The 20674-nt window shown below is 40.9% G+C and overlaps 1 protein-coding gene across 1 annotated transcript in view; it reads left to right on the top strand.

Moving 5' to 3' along the window:
• LOC131980004 (cadherin-2-like) overlaps nucleotides 1–20674 on the top strand; it is a 61506-nt gene that overhangs the window by 20357 nt on the left and 20475 nt on the right. Inside the window, exon 3 of the mRNA XM_059344126.1 lies at nucleotides 18500–18720. Coding sequence (XP_059200109.1) covers nucleotides 18500–18720 — 221 coding nt within the window. The remainder of the gene's footprint in view (nucleotides 1–18499; nucleotides 18721–20674) is intronic.

Genomic DNA, 20674 nt, shown 5'->3' with positions numbered 1-20674 from the left:
TGTGTAACACAAGATGGAGCAACACTCTGAGGTTCATGGACAACGCCCTTTCGCAGACTGAAAAGTATCTCAGTGTATCAACTGACCATTTCTTGTCGTAGAAGTTTTAAATTTCACACCAAAGAAACAATCCGGTAAAATACTGTGTTAGTCGTTAGGGTTTTCTAACAATAGGTTCTGCCTGCTTTGGAACAAATAGGTGAACAAAGAGTATCATGCAACTATAGCAACCATACTGTGGCAGCATAGTTACTGTAATAACCCTTACGTTAATATAACCTTACCACTATATTTACTGGTGACAACTTCTACCTACCGCTGTTTTTCCACTGCATGGTACAGCTCAGCATGACTCCACTTGACTCGCTCTTTTTTTGGTTTTCCATTAGCAGAGTTGTGGGTGGTGCCACAGTTGAGGTTCCAAGCAGGCTGAGGCAATGTGAGTCAAACACTGGACAACCTGCATAAACCTGCAATTCTTAAATAGCCGAGCTAGCGTAAATAGCAACCACTATATTTCTTTTATATGGTGTACCACAGACACTAGAGCGTCAATTAACTAAGTGCAGATGTTCCTCTGTTTGTTTGTTGATGAAAGGATTCAGTGAGTATCATGTTAGAGATGATGTCACAGCAGTTGCACAAGCAGCTAAGAGCGTTGCGGGTACTATTCGCAGTGGAAAACGAAATCGAGAAACTAACCTGGTACCAAAAGTGAGTCGTGTTGAGTCTTTTCAAGCATAACCGTGCAATACAGTGTGAATATGGCATATGGATGTAAGCCACAAAGGGAATAAACTTCAGTAACAAGAGAATGTCTACAACCCTCAACCATTTTAATTGATGTGAAGATGTGACAAACCGGTTCAGCACATAAAAGGACATAACACAAGCAGTTGTTTATGGTTTCGAGGTGAGGTGAGGTCAAAGTTGACCCAGTACTTACACGTGACAAATATGGATTACATTTGGGTTGAACCTGTGCTCAGTATCTGCTTCAAATTCTAGTTGTGAGTGTCAAAGGGACAGTGGTCAACATGCTCCTAAGAAAATAAACATTTATTTTGCCATGTTTGTTTTGTAGAGACAGAAAAGCAGTCTTCCCCTGCCTTTTGTGTGCAGTGTTAATGAACACAACAGCACCCTTTCACACTCCAGTAATGGAAATTGCACAGCTGGACGAAATGGCTCTTAGTATTCAGCATTGTCTTTTTCTTTCTTTTTTTCTATTTTTTACACCTTTTCACCGCTTTTATGATGATTTTTCTCTCAGCACAGAGATGCACTTTATAACAGAATAATGCATTTAAAGAAGGAATGGCCTTCAAACTCTCTCTTCAAACTCTTAACAGCATGTAGAATAACACTGAAAGGTCTTATAAACACAACAATTCCCTGTGCTCTTGAAAACAGGCTGTGATAGCTGTATTTAATTGAAACCACTTCCATTTCTTGAATATTTCCCACCTTAACAGTTTTTTTTGGGAAAAATGTCTCTAGATACTTGAGCACTACATTATAGAGTCAGATCCTTGATTTTAAATGCATAGCACTGTTCAGTTACAGTGAGCCTCACTGTCAAATGCAATTTAAATTTAAAACAGTTTCTGAATTACACTGAATCTGTTGGCCAAGTTTTTTCCCCTCCTTTTGAATTGTGCCTTTGCATTATGTGGTCCCATAAGTACAGTGTCAGCATTTCTTCACGTCAAGATGCATTTCATGATGTGTTTTTCAGTGTTATAATTAATCCAGCATTTGCAAATACATGGGATCGTTCCTTGTTTTAAAACTCAGTATGACTCTGATGTACTTGATTCAAACCATAAGTTGAAGGGGCTTGAAAGGGTTCTACAGCTTCAGCAGACACAGCTGGCTTGCGGTCTGTGATCTCATAGCATGCCATGTTTGCCATATTTTGCTGTACTCATCAGCGTTGCCAAAGCGCTGCCTCTGCTAACTAATTATTTGCCCTTAGATGCCAAATCGCATGCTGATGAATAACCTTTAAAAGTAATCCGTGTCATGCTTTCCTGAGGTGGTGAATCAGACAATGTGGTGAGTTTGGGGAATCCACAAGTTCAAGTGACGTCACAGAACCGGTAAGCCATAAAAAGGTCAAATCGGTGTTATTTATGTGCACTGTGGGGGACATCTCTTCTCTCTCAATGTTCACATCTAGTGTTAGCATGAGAATTACAGTGTGCATTGGCAGGGAGATGGCCATGGACAGTGAGTTAAAGCCTAACTGCCCTCACTGCTGGTCATTAACAGCTCTAACACACTGGGATATTAAAGTTTGTTTTACTGCTCCCATCAACAACCATGCAGGGCTATAGACATGTGTTATTGAATTCATATAATGTGAGTTATTAGGCTATACATCTTGAGTGTCCATGTATATTGCTGGATGTGTCCGGTGTGGTCCTAGAGGAAATAGAGTAGTGGAGGACATCATATTGGTTATTAAGCAGCTGTGCCATACCCTGACTGCAGAAGATATGAACAAAAAATAAAAGGTTATTATTATTATCACCCCTGGACTGCTTGTGTTAATCCATGCACCCATCTGAGCATGCTCACACGCCTGCTGCAAATAGACTTTGTTCAAAACAATAAATAATAAGCTTACTTTTAGTGCAGGGTTTTATCAGCCAATGAAAGTAATGAGATTAGGCTAGTAAAAAAAAACATAATTCCTGTACCCACTCCAGCGAATCAGAGACGTGTGGATAAGTGGGGAGAACAGCCTTTCGATGAGAGGCAGCGTAAGAAAACCAGCCACAAACCAAGTGATGCATCCCCCATCATTCCTGTTTCTCTGTTCATGCGTTTTAAAAAAATAGGATCAATTCCAGTCTCAGGAATTGTTATTCTTATACCTGCAGGCATGAGCAGAGGAATTTTAAAGAAAATTGGACCCCACCTGGCTGGAACATTTAATCCTCCAACTATTTCTAACATAGAAACATTCCTGTGGCATGTGCCTGCTGATCAGTTGTTGCCAACTTTTAAATTCTTCCAACTTTTGTATTTCCTTCGCAATGAAAAAGCTGATCAATGTTCCTCAAAACCACAATAGCATTTTATCATTAAGTTAGCTGTGGATTTTCTTGTTCGTAAGTAAACTGCAACAAAAGAACGTCTTCCCAACTGTGTAACAAAGCCTTCCTGCCACTTTTCAAACACAACATCTTATTGTGGGATTAATTCTAAGAAGTGTTGGGAATCAACTTGTCTCTACTTATGTATATGTGAAGGAAGAAAGCAAGACAAACAGGGAGGCATATCAGGAATTGGGTGGTGGATTAGGGTGTAACAGTGTGGTTTGATGTTTAATCACTCCTATGCGTAAGCTGTTCTAAGGGGGATAGAAAGGCTTTTCAGTAAGCTCTAATGGTAGTGGGATGTCTTCCTGGTGAAGCTTGCCTCTGTTGGCATAACATGCTGTGAACCTGCATTTTTCTGTTTGCTTGAGAGTTTCCACTGAAGCAGAATGATAGGACAGCACCGACCAAACATAGCACCTCAATTCTCTCCCTCTCATCTGTCCCTCCCGCTCTCTCTCTGGGTCAGTTAGGGTGACTGAGGTGGAGGCACGGTGATGGCTTGCATTTTTGAAGTTGAAAGCCAACTTCAAATCAGTCACGCCTGGCCTGAAAGTATTGTGTAACTGGACAACAATTATACCACTAAATGACAGATCAGGCTGTTGAATGTAAAGAAATAGTCAAGTGAGAACTACAGGAAAGCGAGTCACAAAACAACAGCACTGATTGTTTCCTTGAGACACACACAAAGACCACACGACGGCACCAGAAGCTGTCCGCAGCCATTCGCATGTTGTGTGTGCCACCTGCCTGTTTGTGCCGCCGACGTCGGTGTGACCCTGGCGAACATTGCTATCACTGTGAGGCGACAGACTATTCCCACGAGTCCTCGTGTTAAGAACCCAAGGTCTGGAAACATTTCCGCAGGCGGCCTTTCCAAGCGGAGACAGATTTGTACACGGCCATGCTTGTGGTTTGGTGTTATAGCTGCAGACAAACTGAGGACAGATGTGTCTGGAGTCATTTTCCTCCCTCCTTCCTCCTCCCCCATGATCCTCTATCCCCTCCCTCCCTCCTTCCAGTTCCCCTAATCTGGGACTCATTGTGTCTGTAATAAAGCACAGCTGCACAGATCCTTCTCTGAACCCACTCAGTTCAGCTGATTACATGGGAGTAAAGAGGGCTCTCCTCTCACAGAGTCCAGTCACACAGCCATGCTCCCCACATGGTAATGCTCTGCTGTTCCCTTAACACAGATAATGCATGTGAGAGGAGACGTTTCCTTGTGTTGGACTCACGCCAAGACTAATTGTTCACACCTGATGTTGCATTTGTACCGGGCAACTGGTACAGTCGAGGGGCTGTTATATCCATTTCTATTTATGAGTATCGCAGATGTTGCTCACAGAAGGAAAATAATGTTCATTCTTTATCTATATAAGCTGTTAAAATTCTTTATTTTAGCTTTGCAGGTTGGGGATGTATATGCAAATTATTCAGTCTAGGCATGTTTTAATGGAAAACTTTTTTGGAATTATCAAATAGTTTATGTAGTTATAATGCTACTCACTCAGCTTTATGTGAAGGCGAGACTCCGATGCAGTATGTCAATTTGTCGGGTTGGATTGTGTTAAATTGCTTCTGCTCAGAAATAAAAAAAAGAAGTCATGCATATGAAAGTGAGCAGCCCTAATAGAAAGATGTGTCTCTCTTACAAATTGATGCCGCATTGAGCGTCAGAGGCTGAACTTCTGCATTAAAGACAAAAAAAAGAAAGGGGATCAATAACAGCTCTGAATTGTGCACGAGATGTCTGTATCGCACAACATCCAAACTTTCCATCCAAATCAAACAAACAACTTCATAGTCTAAAACTGACCACATTTGGAAAAACAACAAGAATAAAAACATTTAAATGGATTTATACAAGCCTGTGCTACCATTTTGATAATATGATTCATTCAGTATGGAGTTGCGGTCATTAATTGTTTTGCACAACTGGATTTTTGCTACATCCTTCTTTAGAATAACCTGCCTCCTCCCCCTTTTCTGTTCCACCCAGACGATCTCTTTTAAGCACAAACTATGTGTGGGGGAGGGTCAAGTAGGTCAAAATGGGTTTGTAGCGTGATGCATAGACGTCTCCGCTGTAGCTTGATCTTTCCAGGAACCAACGCAGTACAAAGGGATAAGCTCGGTTGACACATTAAGACAGTGTTTGTAAATTCATACAAATGCATGCTTTCCTCTCTGTTTGCCTTCCTCGACTGGAGCAGCACATAACAAGCTGTCATGTGTATGAAGAGCTGTGTATGTGTTGAATGTGAAAGCTTTTGAGAGGAACATTGGGCTTGTCTTTAATCTTGCTCCTGTGTATTTTTCGTCTTCTCTTTAAGCATGGGCTAATTGTGTTTCAAGCGGAATTTGACACATATTGATTCAAACGTGCAATGGCAAATGCACACACCCCGTGTATTGGCAGCTGCCCTAATCCCTCTCTTTGAAGAAGCTTCTTTTTGCTTGCTGTCATTGTTTTGCGGATGGATTTTTTTTTTTTACATTTTCTCTCCTCAACCTTTCACTGAAGGCTGGTTTCTAAACCCAGCATATCTACAGCCTTGGGGTTTTTTCTGTATGATGTTTTGGTCTTATGATGGGGTTGGGAGAGAGGTTTTTAAGTGTTTTATCCTGTGATGTGTGGCACAGGACAAGTGAGTAAAATGAGCATAATGGCTGGTAGCTGCCACTGTAATGGTCTGCCCACCACAATGACTCATTTGCTTTGTTTAGCTTAAAAAAGAAGCATTTACATATCCTTATGGCGTCTCAGAAAAATGCAGTTTTTTTCTTGTTTTCCTCTTCCTTTAATCTAGGTATATTTGAACTGATTACCACATAAATGCACATTTTGTACAATTTACAGATGTTGGTGTAAGCAGTAAGGCAAAATATACAGACTATATTTTTGTGTATATGCAAATGATGCAGTAAATCATTTCTCTCTACTTGGAGAGAGACGCAGAAGAAGCAACCCCTATCTTACAGTATAATAGTCTTCTCCAGAGGCTGTCAGCCTCATCTTCCTTTGTCTGCTGCTTTGTTTCCCAGCCAAAGAGGATTCACATGCCTTCTCCTTGTTTCTCCCCGTGCCCTGACTTCTCCAAAGAAAAAAGGCAAAGAAGCAGGAATTCCATTAGCTTTGTTCTCAAAAACTCAGCATGAACTTGTGACTGTGATACACATGACATAATGGCCCCAGAACTGGTCCCAGATCTCCATGCATCTCTCTACAGCCTTTATTTTACATCTTATGCCGTAGGTGAGTGCATCACAGCTTTCCATGTCTTTTCTTTTTTACACATACTGTGTAGTATAAAACCCCTCACTTTTTTAATGTGGCTCAAATTGCTGCGCTGTTCTGTTACGAGTACACAGAAGGATAAATGGAAACCGTATATGCGTGCGAGTGTGTGCGTGCACGCATCCACGTGTGCATGTAAAAAAAAGGGGAGAAAAAAGTGAACAGAAACGGCATGTTTGTGTGTGTGGTTGGGTTTGTAATTGGATTCAGTGGACCGTATCAATCTTTACCTGAGCTAGTCATTTGCATGGGTTTGATTGACAACAGAGCTATGCAAAGCAGGCACAAGTATTATTCCCTATAAAGGTAGAGAGGATGCATACACCATACCTTATTCATAGCTATCACTTTCTTGTTAATTATCCTTAAGTCATTATTGCTAAGAAAATGGTTGAAATTTAATTTGCATAAATGCATATCAACTATGCAGCCACGGCCCATCTACTGAGAGCATTTTGGCAAATTAGATCTCACCTGAGGTTAAACATAGTGGGAGGTTTCTATAAATTTGCTTAAGCCATCAAACTTTACATACTCAGAAGAAGAACCATAAACGTTCAAGTTCGTCGTTACAGGAGCAGCAAAGCTAAGAAAGAGAAACGTAAGGAAGACATCAATCAAGAAGTGGTTAAAGAAATCGTTTTGTGTGTTGTGTGCATGAGCCTTTATACATAGAAAAAAATCACACTTTTCTCTGAATATAGTTCCAAAACAGGATCTGTTTTACACCCATTGTAATCAGCAGCCTTGACTCTTAGTCACTTACGAATGTGTGAATATGACTCACGAACCAGATAGCAGGAAGCGGTGCATGTAAATTGGAATTTTATTCACATTACTGTGTACCATTGCCTTGAATTGCACATGTCCTTGCCATTGTGTTTGTCCTGTGCGATTAATTGTGTGGCACCATGTTATGAAAGTTTAAACGTGTTGGAATATGGTGAGGAATTTCAAGGTGGTCACATTTAGTACTAGGAAGAAAGCATTAGAATTAACCATGTGCTGCTGTATAGCTATGCATTGGGCCTTATGAAGAGAGGGCGCACAACCCTGTCACATGTGATGCGAGCTTTTAATGGACTTCATGTCAAGTAATGACACAGGAGGTTAGACATTTTGTCGGAATTTAATCACGTCCTAACATCTGTTTTAATTTGATCAAAACTGATAACTTGCAAATGGCTTCCTCGGAGGTCAATCTCCCGGGTAACGTCTTTGTCTTCTTGAACATTTATTGCACAATCTTTGTCAAGCGCAAATCAAAGTTTTAATGAACTGTTTGGTTTATTTGGTCCCTGTAAAAGCCATGTCTGTCTTTTAACTGTCTTATCCATTTATGGAAAAAATAACCCCACAAATTAGAGCCTGACTGATTTATTGGTATTGTCATATCTGTGCAATTTGGTGCACAATCTTCAGAAAAGGTCTATTTTCATTGTCAGTGAACATACATCAATCTGTGATTTTTTACCCTCTAAAATCAGTATCGGTCTCAGTATATATTCTGCTTCACAAAGGACTAAGTGGTAAAAGGTTTTACAAAAATGTATAAAATAAGCTGTTTAAACTTTTCAAACCACTCCAGTAGCATTATTTATTCCTCAGCTGTCCATTTGTATGCCAAAATATGGCTCAATACACAGCTTCCGTTTGTTACTCACTCACTGCATGAATGACAAATATGCAAGTGGTCAGGATTTGATTGATACAATATGTTCCCACCCTTTGCTAAGACATGCAATAGTTGCACACAGAGTGGCATTGGAGAATTTCTGTCTGGCACCAGCCATCTTCAACCACAGAGACACCAATAGTGTGTTTTCTGCAGTGATGACAGTTCTAACCACTACTCTCTTTCCAAAATAAGTGAGTACCTTAAGTGATTGTTGATATAATTTGCATAAACACGCACTCCAGACTCAGCTAAAAAGGGAGAGAGACTGTGCCAGTGCTAAGCCATAGCATTGGCCAGCAGTGTATGACAGATAGGATTTACTACAGCTAGAGACAGTGTTAAAATCACGCATTGTTAGGCTATAGGCTCCGTCTTCACTATTAGTTTTCCACTTGGTGAAAGCAGAAGGAGACATTGACATCATTGCATAAGTCACCTCTTCTGTTTTTCCACCAAAGACCCTGGATAATGATTGTCCCTGCGGAACAATGATTGGTGCAGTTCTGGGTAGAGATATATATTCCTGTGTCTCTTCTCTCAGCAGCATATCCGAGGACAGGACCCACTCTGCTTCTATGATTAAAAAGTCTTACAAGACCCAGTGAATATGCCAGCAGAGGTTACCTCATCGCTGGTCCCTGCCTCCTTCTTTGTCTCTTTGATTTTTATGATGGTATTTCGATGGGAATGATCAAGGGGAAGAACTAAATAGCTTTGAGTCTGTGCTTTCGAGATCAAAAGAACCTAATAATGTCACATTACAGGTTGCACTGAGGCAGTTTTAGTGCCCGGCCCTCGTGATCACCCTCTTCAGAAAAAATCAGCTCAGCTTGGAACCAGAGGCGTGGGGGCTCACAGGGATCAGCTGATGTAGCCGTGGGCTGCTGCCCTTTTATACTTGTATTTTGTCTTGTATTTCTTATGAAAATGAACCTCCCGATGCATTTCAGAAAAATGATCAAATAGGGCTGGGCTATATGATGATATGTATCACCATAATGGTGTAAAAATGTCCTTTTTCTATATTGTCTCTGTCACAATGTCAATCTTGACCATGCTTTAGGTTTTGATCCTTGCACATGCGAACTATAGATGTGTGTTTTTACTAAGATAGGGTATGGAATTTACAAAAAATAGGCTTTAACATGTTTTTTTATATAGACAAATACCAGAATTTGCAGAAAAATGCTATTGTGATATATATATATATATATATATATATATATATATATATATATATATATATATATATATATATATATATATATATATATATTGTTATCAAATATGAAATGACCTATAGTGCAATAGAGGATTTTGGCCATATTGCCCTCCCCTCTACACATATATACTATTAATTATTTAATCTAGTTTAAGCAAATCTTAACTGCAGATATACCTATAAAAGAATGATGAAATAGTTTCTTACTTAGAAAATGAATTCAGGTTTTTGAGTGAATCTGACTCTGCAGAATACTTCTTTTAAGCAGTATCTTTCTTTTCACAGTAGATGCATGAAAAACTAGAGGGGCTCTCAGAGAGTGCAGACCTCCACCAAGGCCATGGTTTGCCTTTCAATGTTAACAAAAGTGAAAAATGATCTTGTGTTTCCTCCCCATGGTTCAGATCCGCTCCATAATGGCTTCTTCCTTGGCCCATGCTACAAAAAAGTTTTTATGAAAATCGTAGTAGTAGCTTTGTTTAAAAGCCTGCTTAAAAAGAGACAAAACGAACCAAAGACATAACCTCCTCCGCAGAGGTAATGAAAGCGATCAATGTCTGATGTTAAATATTCATGGTTATTTCTCACTCATGAATTATGAGTTCAGACATGAGTTAGCCTCCTGTCCAGCTGAAAATGCATGAGACGCAGTAGCCCTGTAACAGCACCATGGCAAAGCAGAGATGGATGCACGGTGCAGTGGAGCATTCCCTAAAATGTGTATTACAGTGGTGTATGGTCACCAGAGAATGACCTCTGTAATACAGGGAACAATAAAAAAATGATGCATGTGGCCTCCTTAAATGGCTTATTATTCACAGTCTGATTTTCTAAAAGGCATCTCAGTGTCCCAACCTGCCTCTGGCCTCCAACCTCACACAGATTGGTTATTTTACCCTTACCTGCTTTTGTTCTCCATCCCTTTCCCCTTCCCTCCATTAATCATTAAAGCTTTTGTAGATTGAACAAAGTGGCCAATGCCAGCAGTTACAAGGTGAAAAGGAGTATAGAGAGCAATTAAAAACCTGTGACCTTTTATGGGAGGACAGAAGGAGGTCAAATAATAGCTGTTATGGTCATCAAGTTCATCACCTTATTTCAATATAACTCTGATTTACATCTACGAAGTTCTGCCAACTGGGCACTGTAGACAGAAAGGCTTCAAAGATTTAGAGACAGGAGACTACGTTGGTATTATATGGTGACATTTACCTAACACAGTCTACAGTAATTATAAGTTGCATTCCTCAAAAAGTATCAATTATTGTTCTTTGAACTTGAAGGAGAAAGGACAGTGAAACTGGAAGGCAGACTTTCTGGCAATCCGTGAAAGCTATCTGCCTTTGTCATTTTAGTAGTTTGATTTACCAGCATATTAATTTGATGGTTTTCATAATGAGCTTCACCTGTGAGTGTATGCAGGGTTCGCAGAGCTCTTCTGAAAGACATCATAAAGAGTAAGAGTGTTTGACATCCTGGTAATGTGGTCAGTTTAATACCCGACTAAAGCCTCTGTATCAAGCTGCTCGTCTCAATAACTCACAGAACAAAATCCCAGTAGCTATGCGCTGATAACTGCAGAAGGATGTAGCTTAGCCTTATCAGCTCTTGGCTCCAGTGACACAGTAATCCACACAATGCTTGGCTGTCATTGTACTGGAAAACACAGAATCATTTCATTTACCCAACAAAGGCCAGAGAATAATTGTGACGTCCTCCTGCGCTTCTTCTTCACAACCAACCCATCTAGATTGCTAATTTTCAAAGGCCAAATATTACTTATTCAAAAGAGCCAAACTGTCATCACGCATTCTTTTCCTTCACAGAGAAACCTGTGTTGCCACAGGAATAAGAGGCTCTTACTGAATGTCAGTTTAGGAAGATCACGGCAGCTGGATGCTTTCAGCTGGCTTTTTGCTCGTTCAGAACCCAGCAGGTATCTCCTAAGCATGTCGCTGATGTGTAGGCATAGGACAGCCAGTGAAGAGGGGAATGGTAGTTTCCTAAAGGCCAATCATTGCAGCAGAGAACAGTTTTTAGTGGACAGGAACAGGGAGAAAGCTTTGGCACTTTGAAGAAAATGGAGGTGACTCTTGGCCTGGTGGGGAGTCTCCTTACCTTGTAATTGTCCTTTAAACACAATGGTTGTCAGACGTAGTTGCTGTACCCTGGGAGAGCAAATGACCATGTGCAAATGTGATATTAATGCGAGTGTAAAAAGAAAGGAAAGAACACGTCAAAATGAATTAAAATAGTTTCCCTCTCCTAAGGGCCAGTTTGCTAGATCAAGGGAGCTTAAAAATCTCTGTCTTTGAGATTGAGCAAGCTCATACAGCTATAGCCGCTCAGACATCCATGCTACTTAAATTTCTCAGTGTGTATACCAATGTGGGGGTGTGTGATAAGGGAAGGTAGTATCAATACAATTTTTTGAGGGCCTCTTCATAATTCTCTAATTGAGGCAGCAGTGTTAAGGAAGGAGAAACAGCTCCAGCAATATGCATAAACTACACAAACCAAGTGTTGGGGGAATGGTCACTGCAATCAAGCTAGGAAAACGAGCCAGCTGCTTGTTAAATGTGTTTATGCTCTGATGCAATTCCTCTTTAGTTTTCTTAATTGCTAGAGACACTGAACAGAGTACAAACACTGCATGTTTTTTTCATGCAAATCCCTTACATATTTTAGGCCCGGCTATAAATGCATGGAATGCTTTGCGCGATTGAAGTGCAGTGCATTAGTAAAACGCCTTCAAGGGCTTAGTCTGGCAAAAGGCAGTATCATCATTCCCAGATCCAAGCTCCAGCTACAAACAGTTTACGTTCTCTGAAGAATACCCTGTTTTCTGTAAACAGAAATATGGCTTTCCGTCTCTGCATCTTACCTTCTGTGAATATATGGATATTTATTCTTGATTAAGTAATGTAACATAGCATCACCTCAAGTACCACGACTGCCCCTCTACTGGTGCTGGTTATTTTATTAAAAAGGATAAATGATGCCTCCACAACCCCATATTTATTAGCTTAATTCTTGACAAAATGTATAGTAGTTTTTTTAAAATATCCATTGAAATGTGCATAGTTTATAAATTATATAAAATGCATATTTATTGATTGCATCAGATCAGAGAGCAACAAAGTCTTTTTTCATTGGAAGACTTACTTGCATAAAAAGTCTTATATAAGCATCCATATGATAATAGCTATAATTATGAAGAATAGGGGGTAATAAGTTGCACAATGGCATTTGTTTACTATTATATATATATTTATGATAATAACATCAGAAAAAAAATACAGTTACAGAGAATAACATATGCATGAACAATTATACATAGCAAGCAGCCAGCCATCTTATTAAAAAAACAAAAAGAAAAATATTAGTGTATTGTGCTTTTAGCATTTTGTGCAATAATTGGGCAATTACAGAATATGCTGTGAAGGATGTTTTTGTGGTCGAGCACAAAGTCTGTCCGCTGTAAGAGAATGCTGACCTTAATTTTGCATGTTCTTCCCAATTTTGGACTGGATTAGAATTTCATATCACAGCAGTTTGAATTGAGGTACCAGAGTGCGAGCTCCACTGGGGCTTAACAGGATCTTATAAACAGTGGTGCTGGCATGGATGTCTCACGCAGCACATTCAGTTGGAGCCTCTGCTCCATATTGCATTGTCTCATCGCCAGTGCAGGCCACTGTACTAAACCTGGTCACATTCATTTGTGAATAATGCATTTTGTCAGGGGTGTTGTACCGTTTGCCAGGGCTGGGTGGGTGGGATGGGGGATTGCCACTGGGGTATTTGCCTGGGTCTGCATTTATCCACGAGTACTGATGAAACACCTATGCTGAGTATTTCTCAACTGCCAGTGACCTCACTTCCCAGAAATGAATGATGGTATATTGGGATGATCTCACATGAGAGGTTTCAGTCTTGTCACATTTACAGCACATTAGAGGGACTTTCAGCCTGCGCACTTCCACTGTATTTGGCAGGCAGGCATAAAAGCTGAGATTGTGGAACATTTAATTTGCCTCTGTGCAGTCACGGAGTCCACATTCCATGTTCCAAATTAAATGCATCTCTCTCTGCCTCTCCCTATCTCTCTCTAACTATTTGTGTCTGTCTGAGTTAGAGTTATCACGTGATGGAGCAGACAATAGAGAGGCACTCTGGCACTACGGAGAGGTTAGCCGGGGTTTTGTGTTGCTTGTCCGTGAGGGGGGGCATCTAAGCTGTGAATAGGATCATTGAGTCGGAGGTAATTTTGGGCCCCGGTGCAGGGCATTAGTTGGACAGGCCTTTCTGCTGACAGGCCTGTTTCTCCCTCTCCCTCCTCCTCCCTTTTTTTTTAACCCCCAACCCCCAGTCCCCCTCTGCTGCATCGGCATTTCTGTCCGAACCAAAGGCCTTTATCGTTGTGCCCATGACGACATGTCTGACAGGGTGTGGCAACCAAGATCACTTTTAGCCTCGCACCTTGGGGAGCCAATACATCTAGATAAAGATACGTTGTAGCACCCAGGGTTTAACCGCTGCCACACTACACATTTCTGTGGTTTTATAAGCCACCAGAGTGCTTCTGATAAATGAATAGACACATGCTGGACATTCTCATTCATTATCATTGGAAATGGTCTTGCCTGCTGGGAGTTTGTGTAGCGATTGCCGTGGGGGCTGACTGTTGAAGGGTCTCTCAGAGGTGTCCTGATGGCCAAATTTCAGACAGTGTTAAAGAGCTGGAGCTCAGCTCAATAAAAGGCTCGGGCTAAAATAACTCGCAGGGGGAACGCTGCTGTCAAGTGTACTGCTACACACGTTCACAAAAATGTAAAGTAAAAAGTGGCAGGAGGACAGAAAATGGAAGCAGATGGGCTGCAGCTTTTGTGGATCCAAAATCCTCAGAGTGGGAGACACTTAAATGAATTTAGTGATGGTTGTGCTGATAAGTAGTGAGTTAATAGCATCCATGTTTTGTTTAAAATTTTGACATCAAACTCGCTGAGCCAGAATGACATCTGTAGTCTATAAATTACTGTCTCGGGATCTGACAAGTCGGTGTTACATTACTGGTGTCCTGTTACTACTTACTGACTGGCTGGAATGCCCTAAACACAAATAATACAAAAACATTGAACTTTTCCTTTTTATCATTAGCAAGCACTGCTCAGACTCATACCTACAGGCATCTTATTTACCTGCAGGCAACTAATTTGTATAAATGATAGTGATTATTTCCATCAAGAATTAATCTGCCGGTTACTTTCCCAATTAATGTAAAAATTGCAAATGTACATTACAATTCCCTAGAGCCAAAAGTGATGTATTTAAATTATTTGTTTTGGCAAACCAAAAGTCCATGAGCCAACTATCTTGTATTTTGTTTCAATGGTCTAAATCAGAAAGAAAATAGCAAATCTTCATATTTGAGGCTGGAACCATGAAAAGCTTAGCGATTGATTATTCAACTAATTGTTTCAGCTCTACTTATACTTCCTGAATAACACAGTAGCATGTCAGTCAGAATAGCATGAGTGAGACATTACCCAGCTCCAAGTGAAATTCTTAAATCTATGAACTGTCTTCTGCTGCATTGAGAGTTATTTTGACAGTCCCTTACTCTGTATTCTAGCTCTGTCTGAGGATCTGCTGACTTTGGGCTGGCTGGTGATTGCCTGAAGGCTTTGAGTTTACAGGCGGCTGGCTTTAAGGCAAAACCTTCAGAGAGAGAAGGTCATCTATCTGATGTCAGCTTTGCCAGGTTCAAAGAGAAAAAAAGCTAATTGGTCAAGGGTAATTGAACAAAAGCAGCCTGGAAGGAGATGGTCAATATCAAGTGTATTCCAGTATGGGAGAGAGATCTTGTCATCTTCTATCTTCATTATTGGAACCGCTGGCTCTCCTGTAATGTTATTTTACCTCGTTTGCTGTTAAGCAGTATTTAGATGAATTGCAATTCTACAGGTAAGAAAGGTGCAGTTTGCAGTGCTGTTTTGTCGTCCTGCCACTGTTTAAATCTTTTAGCAGTAGCTGTAATGGAATGCAGCTCATGGTCCTTGCAGAAGATTTGTTCTCCCTGTTTTGGTTTTGATAAAGTATAGCAAGATTGCATTTTCATTCATCAGAATGAATGCATTGTGACTACACTGCATGACAAACTTATACGACCTCCTATTTTTGATTCTCTCTCTCTCTCTCTCTCTCTCTCTCTCTCTCTCTCTCTCTCTCTCTCTCTCTCTCTCTCTCTCTCTCTCTCTCTCTCTCTCTCTCTCTCAAACATGCTAGTGTTTGGATTTTTCCACTCTTTAGTTTCCCCACATTCACTTTTCAATAATAGGCTGTCCCTTTTTAACCCATTTAGGCCTAAAAGGCCTGGAAAAAATGCCTGGAAAGCCTCTGGGCGATTTTGAAAGAACCCCCCTAAAACCTGAAGTTTTTCTGGAAATTCAACAGAAGATTTTTCAGCCTCTGTAGCAGATAGAAATGAAATTCAAAAAGTATTTGAGAGCGTATACCTGTGGCTTTCATGAGAAGTTGAGGTTATTTGTCCAAACCTTCAATAAAGCTTTTTTTAAATCAACAAACTCAGCAAATAAAAGGCCTTTTCGCCTTTTATTGAACAGGAGAGTTAAAAGAGACAGGAAATGGCAGTGAGAACTATACCCTCAACATAATAAAGTGTCAGTACAATCTTTTTTTTTTTTTTTTTTTTTTTTTTGGCCATTTTTCAAAGCTTTATTGATAGTGAGACAGATAGAAAGGGGGTGACAGAGGGGAGGACATGCGGCAAAGGGAACCCGGCTCCGCCGCAGCGAGGACTGTAGCCTCTGCACATGGGGCGCCTGTGTAACCCACTACGCTACATACCACCCAATACAATCATTTTTTTAAGTGTCAGTGCAGCATTATTTTAAATAAAAATGTAAAACAAAGTGCACTAGTATGACTGTATATGGACTGTAAGCTACTGTTTATAGTTGTATGTGATGATGCCTTAAGAAAAATACTATGCATAATATATTATCTATATTGAAATTACATTGGACTGTAAGCTACTGTTTATACCTGTATGCGATGATGACTAAAAAAAAATTGTATGCATAATACTAATACATGCCCATTAGCAAGATGTAAAAATGATATGACCCTTGGAAGAAACAGACATAGTTCTCTTTAGCCTACTGTAATAATAAAAAAAATAATAATACATTTTTATCTATTTTGCACTTTTCAGGGTACTCAACAACGTATAAAATAATATAAGACATAAACAGTCATGATTTCTTATATCATCACAATCAATTAGTATTATTATTGTTATTATCCCCAGATGGCCACAAATCTGTAGTTCTTCTGTGAAAATATGTTGTCTAAAAACATATTCCTCATCCATAAATCCCAGTCAATTGATTCTGAGGGTTCAATGTCCAGATCAGCAATAACATCGCCGGTGCTATTTTCATCAAGATCGCTTCCGTCACTTACTTCTGAGCTCCTCCGCTATAGTCGTCTTCCGCCATGATTTCAAAGTTCTGGAAAAATCCCATGTTGCATTGCGACACTCCCGCATGTATTCTGTTGCATTTCATTGGACAAGAGACCGAAAATAGGTGGAAAAAACTACAAATACTACAAAACGACGTATCCGCTTTCCCGGATTTAATGGTAGAATAACACAACAGCGCTCCCGGTTTTAATGGTAGAAATGCGGTAATGTTTTCCCGGCTTAAATGGGTGAAAGTGTTTTTTTCCTACAATCTTTGCATGCTGTGTTGCTTTCAGTCATTCTTTCTTTAGTTCCTCACTTAGAAAACAGGTCCATCTGGGAGCAGGACTATCTGCCTGAAAACATCTGCCTTGACTGCTGTTACAAGCAACAAGAAAAGTGCAAAATTCAGCCATGTCATCACTGAAAGATTAATTAGTAGTAGGGTACACTTTGGGACAACTGATTGCATTTGCTTGGGTGATAGTATTAAATTAGGTCCAGGGGCTAAACGTATGACTTCCTGATCTACTGCACCCTCTCCCCAAGCCCAGAGGAACTCTATGCGCTCTGAGTGCAGATGATACTCTGAAGACATCTGTGGGTCCCCAAGGTAGCAGCACAAAGGAAGATTAGGCACCCTCCTTCAAGGCTTTTGTTAAGTAATTCCACATCTCCTTTAATAATTCAAAACGGCACCAGCAAAGCCTCCACACAAATGATATATAGTAACATTGTGGTCCTTGTGGCCGGAAGGACTTTTTATCTTTTCCTTTATGCTGTTTTGTGTGATATAAACATGAGGGAGGGGGCTGCCAGGGAAACACACCTACACAAAAGGATCACACAAAGCAGCTTTTAGGTGCTGAGGTGTGTGTGTGTGTTTGTGTGTGTGTGTGTGTGTGTGTGTGTGTGTGTGTGTGTGTCTGTGTGTGTGTCTGTGTGTGTGTCTGTGTGTGTGTCTGTGTGTGTGTGTGTGTGTGTGTAGGAGCTACATAGGCTGTGCTGTACTGTCACTCACTTGTAACATGAACCAGTGTTGTACCACTGCCACTGAGGCTCCGGTGGGACTCGAAGCCCCCATGAGCCACCTGTCTACAGTGTATGTATGCGTGCGTGAGTTTCGGTGTTTTTTTCTGTGTGAACATGCTGATGAAATAAACATCACACGCACTTACTTCTGCCTCTCGAGGAGCTGAGGATCGGTAGTCATCCGCGGAAGGCATCCCTGTATGTCATGGGGGACAAAGCTAGCATGCGATGGCCTTAGCGGGAAATAAAATAAGCCTTATCTAGCAGAATCTTAGAACGTGTTTATACATCCTGTATTTATTTTCTCAATCAAACACAGACGGGCATTTTGAGTTGTCTAATTTACACATCAGGTTTTAAACGTAATTTTGGGGGTTCTTCTTAAATAGACCTTAAGGGGCACATTTCCTTTTTTTTTTAAACTTTCCTCTCCCTCCAACTCTCTCCTCCACTGCACCTGTTTTGAGCAATACCTTTGGGGCACAGCTTGAAGTGAATAATGTATGAGTGAGAAGGAGAATCAGAAAACCTTTGTGGACCCTCTGTGTCTGGCTGGCTGTCTGTCTTCCACCTCCTTTGTCTCTATTTTTCCTCTAGGTTTCTCTTTCACGTTGGGGCTAATTTAAAAAAACAAAAACTTAACTCTGTCCGTTTCTCTCTCTTGCAGTGAGATTTAACGACTGTGGCCGAGGTGTTCTGGTGCGGTTTGAATGCAGTAACCCTTCTGACTTCCGGATAGAGGCCGATGGAGTAGTTTACGCTGCCAGGAGTATTGAGCACTCTAAGCTCCCTGCATCACCTTTGCAGATCAAGGCCAGTGACTCCAGCACTCAGCAGCAATGGGTGACCCAAGTGAGGCTGACAACCTCCACAAGCCTCAGCCAGCAGGTGAATATACCTTAACCACCTCCATCACATTTCAGACTTGTTTGTTGGTTGTCTGACTGATGTAACTGCTGTGAAAGGTGGAATGATCAATTCTCCTCTCGCATCAAATAACTTACGCTTATTAGGCACACTGCACATTCACAGATGACTAGTTCCCTAAATTGTAGCAGGTGTTCCGAGAGACTGGATGGATGCTTGCTAATTAAAACTTAATGTGTCAATTTACTAGGAGCACAAACATATACTCAACACGGTCAGTGGGTAGCAAGAGCAGATGCAAAATAGCTCCTCATAAAGTTGATTTCAGCGAGCATGCCTTGTGATTGTGAGGTTATTGCCTTATCATCCAAAAGGGGACGCACCTCTTTCAGTGCTTCGGAAGACGGGAAGCATCTGTCCGGGCTGTAGAGTACCGCTCTAACCGTTCCGCTGGACGTGTTGTGCAGTCATCTGCAATTAGTTAGAATGACCGTGTGCTCATATGTCAACATTGTGGTTGGCTCAGGATCAGAGGAAGTGCACAAAAAAAGCACTGCACATGTCCTTCCCGTCTGCCTTGTAACCAGGAAATGAAAAGAAGCTCCAAAAGGCTGTGTTATTGTAGAGGTTTTAACCTCAGTGCCAGTGGATTATGTGATCCTGCTAAATTAGATAATATCTGTCGCTTTAAAACTACAGTAGTGATGCTACATGCGCGCGCACCTTCACAAATACCAATGTGCGCCTCTTTTTATCCCTGTAATACACTTAAGCAAATGGCCACAAGTGGCCATTCCTGAATGTGCAGCAGGGCAGATAACCTTAGAAAAGGCGGGTGTTATTATTTTATGTGGGCACAGATTAAAAGTTAATACTGACAGTTACGTGTAGTTACTGTCAGTGCTGCGGGCGCAGTGGTCTGCTGGGCTGAAATTAAGCTTGTAGCCCATAATGATTTCAAGGCTTTTCAAAACACCATCGTTAGCCACTGACACTCATTTACTATAGGGACTCATGCAGGTATGTGATTTTAATGGTACCATTAGTCACTGTTGACGGTTGGTCAAAGGGAAATACAAACAGGTATATATATATTTATATGACTTTCTATAGTTTTTTTTTTAAGTTTTTAAATAAAAGTCAGTACCCCACAAGTTTGTACATATTATCAGCTGCATCATCAGCAGCCACACTCTGATCTGTATCTGTAGAGAGCTGTTGGGTTTGCCCTGATTTGTCCATAATGAAATCAGGAATTGACTTTCCTGTATCTTGCATGTTTATGAGGTCATGAGTGGTTATCTTCCCTCCCTCCCCCTAGCACAATTATTGTCATGAATCATCATGCATCTCTTAATCACATCAGCGATTACATTTTTTTTATTAGTCCATGAATGCGGCAGCCTTGGGGAAACATTTTAATCAATGACATCCAAACAATATCCTCATTAACGTGAGAGTGTCCTCAGCCACTATCTCCACCTCTATAAGAACCTCAGCTCTACCGCAGTGCGTGAGGAGAAAACATGTCAGTATCTGAAAGGGAGAATTTTTCTAAAAGGGCAAATACACACAAGCCTAATCCTTCCACCGCACACACACAGGCCATCACTCAGCCTAACACTCTCCTGGACTCTGAAGTAGACTCCCAGTCAGAAGATGGAGGGGGTACGGGGAGTGTAGATAGGTGCAGACCTCCAGTGCACCAGAGATAGATGCATGTTGTGCTGAACAAACCCACCATGCCATTCATCATTCCAGACGCAGGTTGCAAATAATTACTGCTCTCACTCGCGCCCATTTTAATAGGGTAATAGATATTTCTGAAGCATGCTCCTTCGCTATCTGTCCGCTTGCCTCTCTGCATTTCCAATGTGTGAAAGCAGTATAATCGGATTTCAAACATGATTAGTGGAAGCTCTGCGACAGCTCCCCAGATGTTAGAAGGGGGAGAAGAGTGGGATATGGGTCACGC

Source organism: Centropristis striata, chromosome 11 (genome assembly GCF_030273125.1).
Source record: "Centropristis striata isolate RG_2023a ecotype Rhode Island chromosome 11, C.striata_1.0, whole genome shotgun sequence".
Classification (NCBI taxonomy): Eukaryota; Metazoa; Chordata; class Actinopteri; order Perciformes; family Serranidae; genus Centropristis; species Centropristis striata.
The sequence above is the reverse complement of the archived record's forward strand: the minus strand, read 5'-3'. Positions and strand labels throughout refer to the sequence as shown.